We start from the raw sequence: 12,129 nt of genomic DNA, 5'->3' as shown, positions 1-12,129 counted from the left end.
ATTCAACCACAATGCAAAGTTTGATTTCTTCCACACCTGCAAGGGGCTGAAGATCCTTGGGTTGGAGTTTGACCCAGAGCTGAACAGATAGAAGATGTGGGAAAAGACCAAGATCCAAATCAAGCAGAGATTGGGATTGTGGAGTATGCACATGTCAATGGGAGAAGGGGGTGCACATGGTGCTTATGAGGGCAGTGTTGCTACCAGTGCTTCTGTATACCACACTGGTCTTCTCCCCTTCAGAGAATGACATCCATAGAAGCCAAAGAGCTAGGTGCATCTTCTTCTGGGGCTCCAGATGGAAGAAGGTTTTGAGGACCATGCTGTACAAAATTAAATGGATTGGGGGCCAAGGAATGCCAGGCATCCTGCTGTTCTTCTGGGCCAAGTACACAAGTCAGATCTACCAACTGGCAATTGGGGCAGAATCCAAAACAGCCTGCTTTGTAAGACACTTTGATGGGCACATACTGCCCTATTGAGGGGTGTGCACACTGCCCAATTTACACCTGTGGACCTTGGCACTGCCATGTTTCTGCAAGATCCTGGACTGTTTCTGGAGCAAATATGAACTACACAAAGAGGGCCCAGTGACCCTGACAAATCACCATAAGGTGCAGGAGGTGGTAAAGGCAAGGGACAAACTGTTGCCTGTAGATATACTACCCAGCAACAGCTGCCAGGCTGTGTGGGAGTGAATCTTCCACAAAGACCTGCAGAAGGAACACAGGGACTTGAACTGGCAGATTGCCCACCAGGCCCTCCCTATGCGAGCGCTGCGACACAGAGAGGGGCAGAGAGGCCCATCAAACTGCCCCAGGCAAACCTGCCAATGGAAGGAGGAAACAATCGATCACCTCCTTTGGAACTGCCCATACACCAGGGAGGTGTGGAGGAGCGTAATCATACTCTTCATGATGGTGACAGGGGTCAAAACACTGACCACAGAGACAATGCTGTTCATGAATGGCACGTGCCCCTGGCATCTGGGGGGGCACAGCAGTGGGAGCGGTGAGAACGTGGCAGCAGTAAGCGGGGGAGTTCCTGCAGATGCCACCAGCAATGTCAATGGCAGGGGGTGGTGAACACCAACCAAGGATCGGTGACCATCCACAGCTACCACCGGCAGCATCAGCAGCAGCCAGTTGGGATCGCAGACCACCTGCAGACGCCACTGGCAGTGATGGCAGCAGGGTGGCGAGCGGCGACCACCGACAGGCGCCACTGACAGTTGCCTTTTTGCAGGGGGTGCACTTCCATGCTCAGGGGGTACACGTGTACCCATGTGCTGTCCCTACGTGTTGCCCCGATGCTGTTCAAACACCTGACCAAGCAGCAAGGGACCCTGACAGCTCACTTTGACCAGTTCATCTCCTGCATAGGAGAGCCATGTGAAAAACCAGGAACCTGCTCATGTACAGAAACATGAACCTCCCAGTCGAGAACTGGATCAGAATGGGAGTGAGCTGCAGGTGTACTACAGGAAGACAGAAGAAAGTAAAGGAGATAAGATGGTACAGAACTGTAAAGGTACAGGGGTATGTTATTTCTATAGCTATATATAGAAATTAAAATTTTTGTAAAAAAAGTTTGTATTCTATATAAATAGGTACAAAAGCACTGCTTAAAAATGTGTTTCCTGAGTACCTGTGCCCAAATTTGCAGAAACTTAAAAAATGGTAAAATACATTGATTCTAGATTAGCTTAATCTAGGGATACGCATAGTAATTTGTATGCAAATTAGTGTAGGTATGTTTATTGCAAGCACAGTGTTTTTTAATCTGATTCTCACTTCCATGTGCTCAGGGAGAGCAGGGTCTGACAGAAAGAGGCTTTGGAAAAGGTCTGCAGGGGGAAGAAGTTGGGAAGACAAAGTACAAAGGGGCTACGTGATGCCCCCAGATTTATTTTCCCTGCTGTAACAGTGAGAGGGGGACAAACTCAAGGCAAACCCCACTAATTAGATTCTGTACATGGAAAATTATAAGAAATGTATATATTTTTCCATACAAATAATCTGATTAATGGGGGACATCTTATATTCTAGTAAATACAGTACATGCTGTGGTAGCTTTCCAGAAAGGGAAGAGGGAAGGTGGTTGAGACCTGTTTGGAGATGGAGTGTCCTAGAAACATCCTTGCTGCTAATGCTCTTGTGGGTCTGAAGCTGGAAAGGGTCCTTCCCATTTACCGGCTATTTCTGACAAGCAATGAGGAACCAAGACGGAAAGAACCACATCTGACTCCTCCCTCCCACTGGATGCAGATGTATAGATGTTCCTGCTTCACTCTGTGGGACAACTGACCTGTGCTGGCAGGAATGGATGATAGGCTTCCCAAAGGGCGGCTCCTACTATCAGCATGGGGAATGATTGGCAAGCATGGGGCAATGGCAGTCACCCTAGGACGATGCCTCTGTCCAGAACACTGCTGGACAAGCTGTAGGGTACTGAAAAGGAAAAAAAAAAAACAGTTTGGCCTAAGCTGAAAACTAACACCTTGAAAAAGGTCTCATCTTTGCCAAGGGATGCTTTGTGGACAGTCTCTGATCAAATGAAACAGCCATGTGATGACAGGCCAGAGGGAGGAACCAGGTCTGATACCACTCTCTTAGCAGAAAGTAGATTAGGAATTGGATGGACTGAGTAGAGGGCCTTATCCAACATCCAGCACTGAACCAAGGTATCCATAAGAATCATCTCAGAAGGTACCAGAGGGGCAGGATGTCAGGGTCTTTGCTGCTGCAACTGGGAATGCAAGTGTAAAAAAATGATGTTGGAAAAGTGACAGGGAAGAAATTCCCCATTAAAACAAATATGGTAAGCCCTTCTGCCAACAGTGCCTTCCACAGAAACAATAGTTGTTCCCCCAGGCCTCCTTAGGAAGTGTCAGTCCTATGTACATGAAAGGAAATTGGGAGGGGAAACAAAACTCCAAGCATACTTTGATGGCAGTGAAATTGTTTTGGGTTGGAGAGGTGCAAATAGCCTGATATTAAAAATGCTCTGTACATGGTGAGACTGCAGCATCTTTACAGTATTTACCATACTTACTCTCATATCATAGACACACACACACCCTCTTTGCCAAACATTAGCCTTCAAAACTGGAGGTGGGGGTGGGGGGGTGTTTTAAGCTGGGAAGCTGACTTCTGCACCTGAATAAAAGCATGGAGACACTGTAATGGTTGTCATGGCTCTGTTTCTCTCCCTTCTCTGCAGCCAGCATTTAGCAGGGGTGGAATCCAGTTTTAACTCTCTGAGCAGTCAAAAGCTGCTGCAAATTTGGCAGTGATTGTGAGAGGATTCAAACTCTAGCTTTTGTCTGAGACAGATAGTGAGCTGACTGACGATGAGCAAACTGCTCCATGGGCTCAGATTTTGGCCAGGATGCTGAAAGATCTTTTTCTGTCTTCCCAAAACAAGGCACGTGTGTTATATGAGGGCATGTGGTATGCAAGAAAATATGGGGAGGAAGGTGTCTGTCTGGGAGGGGTTGTTTAGGGTGCCATTGTTTTTGACTGTTGAGACAATGGCAAAGCTAGTGCTAGAGTGTAGGTTAAATCTCTTTGAATGTAGTGGCTGTTCTTCACTTAAGATAGTTATAAGAAGCCATTAAGCTCCTGGATAGAACCAGGCATTTGAATCAACAGTGCCCCCCCACCTCCAATTCATTACTACCCAAAACAAAAGCACAGGAGTAGGCAGGGGGCTTTTATTTGGCCTTGATGTGTGAAAGCCAGTTCATCTGTGAGAGAAATAGCTGTGAGAAAATGCACCAAGGAAACACCTCACACACTGCAAGAGAGGTCCTGGAAGCTTGGTCCCAAAAACAAGCTGAGAGGGCTTTTGGGTTAAAGACTGGCTGAAAGAAGCTTAGTGTTGTGAGCAAGGAACCCACTGCCTGCTGGGGGGGCCCATCCCTGTACACCCCGTCTTCAGGGAAGCAGGATGTTGTAGATCCTCTTGTACATGAGCAGGGTTGTATCAGAAATACCTGTCTCCCTTCCTCCCTCCCTCCCCCATTTCACCTCTTAGTACAGACCCCCGCCCCCCACTCTAGCTGAATTTGCATTAACCACTTGGATGAAAACAAAAGAAAGACACAAGATGATTATTTAAAAGCAGAGTTTATTTGGCAAAGACAGAAAAAAATATTCCAGAGCATGCGCATCAAAGCAAGGGTTGGGCCAGAGCCCATGAGATGATGAGCTCACCTGCCATTGTACTGAGCAGGCTCCTCTCCTTTTTAGATACACTTTTCAGCCTTGGAGCAGAGACAGAGGCAGAACAGTGACATTCCCCTATGGGACAAGGAGGCAGAACTGGCACAGGAGCAGAACTGTAACATCCACCCGAGACCACAAACAGAAGCTGAAACACCAAGCGGGCTTCCCCAGGTCCCTGCACATCCTTGGCTGCTCTCCATGAAATCTGGCTACTGCAGTGGGCCCCTCTGCACTGATGTCTGGCTCTGCCAGCATAGCTCCCCTGTCATGGAGCGTTTGGAATCAGACAGGCCACAAGAACTTGACCCTGTGTACACCCCTGCCCTCTCCCAGTCCTTCCTCACTACCGTTCCCTGAGCCTTCTCTTGCCTTTGTGCCTTTGATGGCGCTGCCCTGCAGCTGGGCTACATGACTCAGCCTCCTTCTGTTCCTCCTCCAGCCTCTAACTTAGACTGCTCTTCAGTGCAACCTGCACCCTTCTCCTGATGGGCTCTCACATCTCCTTTGCTCTGGATGATTCCTTTCTTGTTTAGACCGTGAGGCTGGTTGTGGTGCGGAGCGTGCTGATGGGCAAAGAGGTCTGTCCACAGCTGGCTTCTCGGTGCCATATTCTGGCTGCACTGATTCAGTAGTAAAAGGCATCCAGGAGCCCTTACTGGCAGGCCAGGTGCCCATGAACTGATTGAACCGACACTGGGCAGAAGGTTGCCAGGGTGGCAGGAGGCAGAATCACTGTGGGGAAGTGCTAGAGCAGTGTGATCTGATCACTGCCAGGTACTTTAGGGAGGAAATTTCTATTGCAATGGTTTGCAGGAGGGGAGACAGTAACGTTTCCTGCAAACTTTCTTGACTTTTTTTAACCAAATAAATGTATTTTTTTTAACTAAAATGGTTCCCAGAAGCCACAAAGTTTTTTAATTTTCAGTTTTTAGAAACCAATAGGGGGGAGGGGTGGCTAATGTTGTCTTCTCTTGAATTTTTTTCTCTTATTGTTCAACTGCTAGAATATTTTGACAACAAAGATGAAACTTGTCCCTGGAAATGTTAGTTTCTGGTGACAAATCATATTTTTTTATCCATAAAAGAAAAAGTTTGGCCAAAAGCAAGACTGCCAGCTTGCAAGAGAGGGCTGCGTTGTGTGCGAGTGACCATGAGCAACCACCAACTGGGGCTCCAGGTTCCTGACCCTTTATGGCACTGCCATAGCCTGCTGCTGGACCGACTGGGCCACCTCCACTTCACCTGCTGGACAGCATGCTGATTAGCATCAGGCTTGGCTGCTCTAGCATGTCCATTGCTCTGTGAAGCACTGAATGCTAAGTCCTGGCACTGGCAGCCTCTGGATGACATAATTGGAAAGCAGGAGTTCTCTCACCATACTCTCTGGGTCAGACTTCAAAGCCTCACACCTCTCTGCTCCCCATGGAAGCTTCTTTCTGGTGGTCAGTTAGCATTCACATGATTGAAATGGGCAAATTTTTGAGCCGGGCATGAGCAACAGCAGGAGCCTGAGGCATGGATTTATCAATTGTACTGCTGGACTGAAGAGGAGGGAGGGTGTGGTTCAGAGGGCTTTATTAGAAAGTTTAGAGGGAAAACTCACAAGCAAGTTGGAGTCTCAGGAGGAGACTCCCTCCCCCCACATCCAAATTCCATTCAAAGCATGCAGTGAGGCCCACACGCACACCACCAGTACCTGGACAGAACACATGACCTGACCAAGCTGCAGGGACATCTGTAACTATAGCATGGAACTCAGTATCCTGCTCAGACTCAACCTTGGTCTAACCCGTTCATGGACTCATGGAGCCCAGTGGTCAGGGAGCTCTGTATGCTGTGCTTCTGCCTTCACCCTGTATCTAGATGGACTGTGAGTACTTTTAAAGATGACAGCCATCCTTAACACAGTGCCTGCACAGCACCCAAGACAGTCTCTGTGTGCACATCTGCACATACAATTAATGCACATGCATAAACTTTGGAGCATATTGCTCTAGAGTTTATTTGGGCACAGCCTGTGGAGCCTGGTTGGAGCAGTGGACCTGGAGGGGTCAGCCTGCCAGCCCGGGGCTGCTCCAACCAGGTTCCATATGCTGCAGGGGGGCTGGCTGAGGCATGAGGGTGCTTCAGTGTGGGGCTAACCAGCAAGTAGCCCCTGTGCTGAAGCACCCTTGTGTCTGAGCCAGCCACTCCACAGCATGTGGAGCCCAGTTGGAGTAGCCCTGAGTTGGCAGGTTGACCACCCTCCCCCCACCAGGTCCCTTGCCCACCCAGGCTGCTCAGACCAGGCTCCATGTGCTGCAGAGGGGTGACTGAGGCATGAGGGTGCTTCAGCCTGGGGGCTGCCTGCTGGCTAGCTCCACACTGAAGTACCCTGTGCCTCAGCCAGCCAGGGCAACGTCTACATGTGCACTGCTGTGCACAAAAAACTCCATAGCAGGGTAGGACTTGTATTTTACATGTCCTTCCCTGCTGTGGAGTTCATTAGTTTCATTTGCCCTAATAGGGCCGCACATGTAGACACCAAGACATTTACTGCACAGTTAATTAGTCAACTGCATAGTAAACATCTCATGTAAATGCACTCTGTGAGTATCATAGGCACTGCAGTAACACCAAGGTAATACGTACACTGCTTCCAGTGTTGCAGCCCCATGGAAACAACTGCTCTTACTGCCAAACATGTAGGGTACAGGAAAGATGCATTTAATTTCCTTCCATTTCTTTTCTTTTTTTTAACTAAAGGATATATGTTACTGGTCTATGTTATCAGCATTACTAAGCGGGAGTGTTTTCACAGCAATATCACGGTGAAAAAAATTGTGGCTTTGTTATGGCAAAAAAAAAAAATCCTTGCCAATACAATCAGAAGAAAAAAGTGGTAACAGAAATGCTTGTAATGCATTCAGAGTTAACTGATTATTCCAAGCAATCTATAGCACATGCCCGGTACAGCAAGGCGGCTTCATGCAAAAAGTAATAGTTATTAGTAACAAACATTATAGTAGCACCTAGAGGCCTCCAACATGATCAGCCCACTCCACTCCCCCACCCTTGCACCAGGTGCTGTATAGACACAGATGAAGAAACAGTCTCTGCTTTGAGCCACCTGCTCAGTACACAAAGGGGACGGTAGACTGCTCATGTCACAAGTGCCTAGCACTGTGGCTCCCTGATCCAAGCGAGGGTCAGAAGGTGGCACCATCCTACAAGAACTAGCATCAACTCTGTCACGTGGCAGCAAGAGCAGTTGTTCATACAGCTTGAAACAGGCAAAGGGAAACAGGCAAAAGGAAAGTGACAGCAGAACTTCCCAGGACAGCCAAAACAGTTGGGGGGCCTTTGCCAAAAGAGCCAAGGCCCAACCTGTGGTTGTGGGGTTGGCTCTGCCCTGCGCAACTGGGCAGGGGACCCTGCAGGGAGACATCCTTCTCTTTTTCTTTTTTTGACATGTTTGGTATGTCTGGCTTCTGGTCAGGCTGAGGGTCTCATAAATGCAGCTTCTCTCATGTGCAAGTCCACTTTAGTGTTGGGCCCAGGTGACATGTGGAGGGGCTGAGGGGCAAAGAAATGTGACTCCTACTGCAGTGGGTGGAGTGGGTATTTGCCAACGCTTCCCAAACCTGGAGGGAAGTTTGCTCTGAGGTTCAGATGAAGGCTTTGTGTGTTCCTATCATCACCAACCTACAATTTCTCTGTCTGCCACTACAGCACCCCTCACCACTGCACTGAGCAGAGATGAATGTCTTCCCCCTCCTCCCCCAACTCTTTTTACTGTGTGAGCCATTAACTTGGCAGCTGCACCCTGAGGGGGCATTGTCTGCCTCCAACCCCACAGCCCCAGGCAGGGCTGGAGCACTTGGCTGGCTGGCTGCCCACCTCTCTCATTGCGCTCATTTCTTTTTGAAGAGCTTGCGGAAGGAGCTCCGGAAGCCCCCTTTGGGCTCGTGCCTCGGGTTGTGGTCACTGAAGGATGTTTGTTCATTGTCATCCTTCTGGCAGAACCTGGTGTTGTCTTCTGCATGGAGCTCCTAAAAGGGAAAAGACAATTTAACCAGCGTCCATAACCTCGTGCCCTCGCCATGCTCCCTGCATTGGGGGATGTGGAGGGGGCCAGTCTGCCCTGGTGGGAGGCAAAGTGAGGCCAAGGCGTCCATACAGACTGCCCTGGGACTTAGGCCTCATCACCAGGGAGTGCAGGTACCTGAGAGGCCAGGGCAGGGGAGAGCAAGGATGAGTTATGTGGTTTGGTGTCATGATAAATTCAGGCCACTGCTGGGGGGTGACTGTGGCCCTGCTCACCATGCGCCCTTTGGAGAGGCCTTGCCAAGCCAAAAAACTCTGAATCCTTTTGCTCACAACATGAAACCTAGTTAAGGGAGGAGGCAGGATCAGCCCCCTCCATCTCTGCCTCTTTGCACAGGGGGAGGAGCCTGCCTCCAGCAAGCTCAGGGTGCTGGAAGGAGGTCCCTCCTTGTACTGGAGATGGTGGGTGCTGCTGGCTCTACCACAGGTAAAGCAGCAGGGCAGGGCAGGGTGGTGGCCAGCTTTCACTGACACAGGGACACTTCTGTGCATGTGTCAGTGGGAGGTCTTTTGCCCAGCTGCCATGGATGCACCTCTTTTGCCCCAGTTTTGCTCACATGAGTTGTCTGGGAGCCTTCCACTGCAGGGGGCTTGTTTGCAAGGGGAAGCTGTTCTGAGATGAAGCCAGGCGAGCGTTTGAAGTGCAGGAGCTGATCTGGAGCAACTTCACATGAGTTATTGGGGTTGACTTTCCTGTGTAGATATGCTGTGGGGGTAGGCATTTGCTTCCTGATGCTATGCCCTCCTTTTCAGACAGTTTCCTTTGCTTTCCTGAAAGCTCCCCCTCTCTGTGTGCCACAGCAGGCTCCCAACCCTGACTCATGCTCTCAGTTCTCCTCCTCATCTGTTTTGTAGCCTTGTCTTTCTGTGTTCCTATGCTACCCTTTCTCTCTGGATCCCACTGCCCAGAGCTCTCTCTGGTTGCTCCTCCCCAACCCCTGCTGGTTTCTGCCAACAGGACCTGGGGGCAGTAGCTCAGTCATTGCTGCTCAGTCCACTCCCTGTTCATCATTATGGTTGGGTGGCTGAAGTCGCCACTGCCTGGCAGATCCTCCCACAGTTAGGCAGTGCAAACAGCCAGCGTCCTTCCTGTGACCCTCAGGGCAGGAAGGGCCTCCCTGTGCCAGCAGGGTTAGGAGTGGCACCTGTCTCAGATAAGACCATTGCCCAGGCTGGCACAGGGCTTCTGCTATAGATAGAGAAGGTTTGCCCTTGCCACATTCATACAAAAAACATGAATCCAATGCCAGACAAGGCATAGCCTGGGGACAAGGTTGATTATTGGTGCCAATGGGCTGAGTCCAGATGGAGCTACACTGGTTGACACCAGCTGATGATCTGGCCCCAGCAGCATTGGCTTTCACTTGCTCCTGCAGCACAAGCCAGTTACTGGGGTGCTGCCCTTTTGTTCAAGGGCTTTTTTCCATTATAACCAACACGGCTTGAGCCAGGTGCTTGCTACATGAAGTGCCAAGCATGGGGAGGAAGGTGGAGTGTGGCATTTCGGCAACAGGGACTGGGGCAATGACAGTGAGAGGCCCAGGGAGGGATCCATTTGCTAAGGTGGCCTCCAAGCCTGAACCCATCAAAATGCCTACCCTGGACCCATGGCGGCTGCCTTACAAACTGGCCTCTGTGTGCATGTGGGGTGTGGTGCACTTTGCGTGTGCAGGAACAGGCTTTGCCCATAGAAATCTGAAAGCTAGTTTGGCTTGTGCTCCCCTAGCTGCATCCCAGCTTCTGCTGCTGCGGCAGCATTTTGCTTTTCACTTTAGCCTCCTTACTTCCAAGAAGCTCTGCTTTTCACCCGGTCCTCTCTGTGGGGGGAAGTAGCTCCTCTGGGAGCTCCTAGATGAAGCGGTTATCACATGAGGCTGCACACTTCTCTCCGGCTTCTGCTGCAGCCGACTACCACTGCTGCTCCTGGTACTGTACAGCCTTGTACTCACGCCCTCCGCACTCCGAGGCAGCTCCTTCAGAGACCTGCTCAGCTGCTTGCCTTTGCTGTGAAATGCTTCACGCTTGTATGTGCTGCTGCTGACAGGAGCACAGTTCTTGGGTAGTGGCTGCACTGTGTGCTCGGTCCTCTCCGGTTCCACTGTGAAGTTCACTGGCCTCAGAAAGCAAATGTCCAAGCTGGACTCAGAGGAGGCTGGGGAGCAGTTCTCAAATAGGGCAACGTTTTGGAAGGTCTCATCTTCATAGGGCCCTGGCAGAGTGAACACTTCCCCCCCGTAGTCAAACTCCTCATAGCTTGGCATGAAGCTGCGGGCCTCCTGCAGCAGCTCAGCAGAGGTCCTGGCAGGTCGTTCAACATTTGCCATGGGCTCAGTTGGGGGTGTTTCGTACTCCATCTCTGGGATGGCTTGTAGGGTGGCAGTGAGGGCCTTAAGCTCCTGCTCTGTGAACTGTGAGGTGGCCAGGAGATTCTCGGGTCTCTCATGTTTTCTGCCTTCCACTTCCCACTCGGGGGGCTTTACAGCTGAGATGTTCTCCATCATGGTGTGCTGGGGCTTCTTCATCTGTGGCATCAGATGCCTTGGGGAGGAGGAGGAGGAGGAGGAGGAAGAAATACTATGAAGTATAAGCATCCTGGCAGGCCCAGCCCAGCCCAGCCCCTCCCATGTTGTCTTCACCCTCAAATGCAGGGCATAGGGGGCACAGCAGGAGAAACTGATGCACCCAGGTTACCAGGATGGGAATCCCCATTGTAATGGTAATGGACACACCCAACAAGGATCAAACCCAGTGATCCCTGCTCATGTCATTAGATCACTACCACCTTTCCAGTGCTGCATCTCCCTGCACAGTCATTCTGGGCACCTCTCTATCTCACTCCCTCCCTTTCTTTTCAAGGGCATCCAGGATTGTGCACGTGGGGGATGAGCCCATCCTGGCCCTTGCTCCACTGGAGAGCTGTGGAAAAGCCCCTTGCTATGCAGAATGAGTGGGGTCCCTCTTGCAGAAGGTGCATTGTAATGGCCCTGATCAACACCTCATGGGTGGATGGAGGCAGGGACAGGAAAGCAGCCTCAGACCCTGCCCAGCTCTGCCTGCCCCTAACTCATGGGACAGGACAAAAGAGAGCTTGCATAGTGTTAATAGGATAGTAACTGGCTCCCCCACCTAGCTGGAAGGGGTAGCTCCTTCAAGCACACATACATAGGCAAACACAATGGGGTAGAGGCCTGGTCTGCACTAGAAACACTCTCTGCCAGACCTCTCATTGGCCAACAGCCCCTACAGCACTCCATTGTTGGAGCATGTCCATGCTGGCATCATGCTGATGTGACTCTGTGGCGCCTGAGGCCTCATGTTTCTTTGTTCAAGCCATGGGAAAGCTGGGGCTTGCCAGATTCTGCCATATTTGTGCATGGTCATATGCAGACCACTGGAGACCAAAGGCAACATCTGGTGGCCAAACTCTGCAGCACAGAGGAGATTCCGGTGATCTGAGGGTACGTTCAACTTTCAAGTATGTGCAATTTTTTCCTCTGCTGGGGCTGCCCACATGGCCCCATTATGTGCATCTGCTGAAACCACTGCACTTGCTGGGCCACAGCCAGCTTTTGAGGTTAAGTAACAGCACAAGCACCCAGTGAGGGATTTTGAAATGCCACAAATCTATCCCTGGCAATTTTTTGCCTTTGCATAAGGCTTGGTACTGACCCCAAGCAGATCTTGAACATCCAGCACTCAATCAGCAGCCAGCACAGCTAACCCATTCATCAGCTTGGGTCTTCCAGAGGGACTCCTACTACTTAGGTTCCCAACCCACCTGGCTAGAACTCAAAGAAGACAGCTGCACATTTTT

General features: G+C 50.5%; 1 protein-coding gene across 1 annotated transcript in view; it reads right to left on the bottom strand.

Annotated features, from left to right (window-relative positions):
• Positions 1 to 6,630: 6,630 nt before the first annotated feature.
• Positions 6,631 to 12,129, bottom strand: part of ARHGEF33 (Rho guanine nucleotide exchange factor 33) — a 97,599-nt gene continuing 92,100 nt past the window's right edge. The window contains exons 12-13 of the mRNA XM_019515878.1: positions 10,100 to 10,853; positions 6,631 to 8,260 (exon numbers count right to left, since the gene is read on the bottom strand). Coding sequence (XP_019371423.1) covers positions 8,123 to 8,260; positions 10,100 to 10,853 — 892 coding nt within the window. The 3' untranslated portion in view covers positions 6,631 to 8,122. The remainder of the gene's footprint in view (positions 8,261 to 10,099; positions 10,854 to 12,129) is intronic.

Source organism: Gavialis gangeticus, unplaced genomic scaffold (genome assembly GCF_001723915.1).
Source record: "Gavialis gangeticus isolate Ggan-Ray unplaced genomic scaffold, GavGan_comp1, whole genome shotgun sequence".
Taxonomy (NCBI): domain Eukaryota; kingdom Metazoa; phylum Chordata; order Crocodylia; family Gavialidae; genus Gavialis; species Gavialis gangeticus.
The sequence above is the reverse complement of the archived record's forward strand: the minus strand, read 5'-3'. Positions and strand labels throughout refer to the sequence as shown.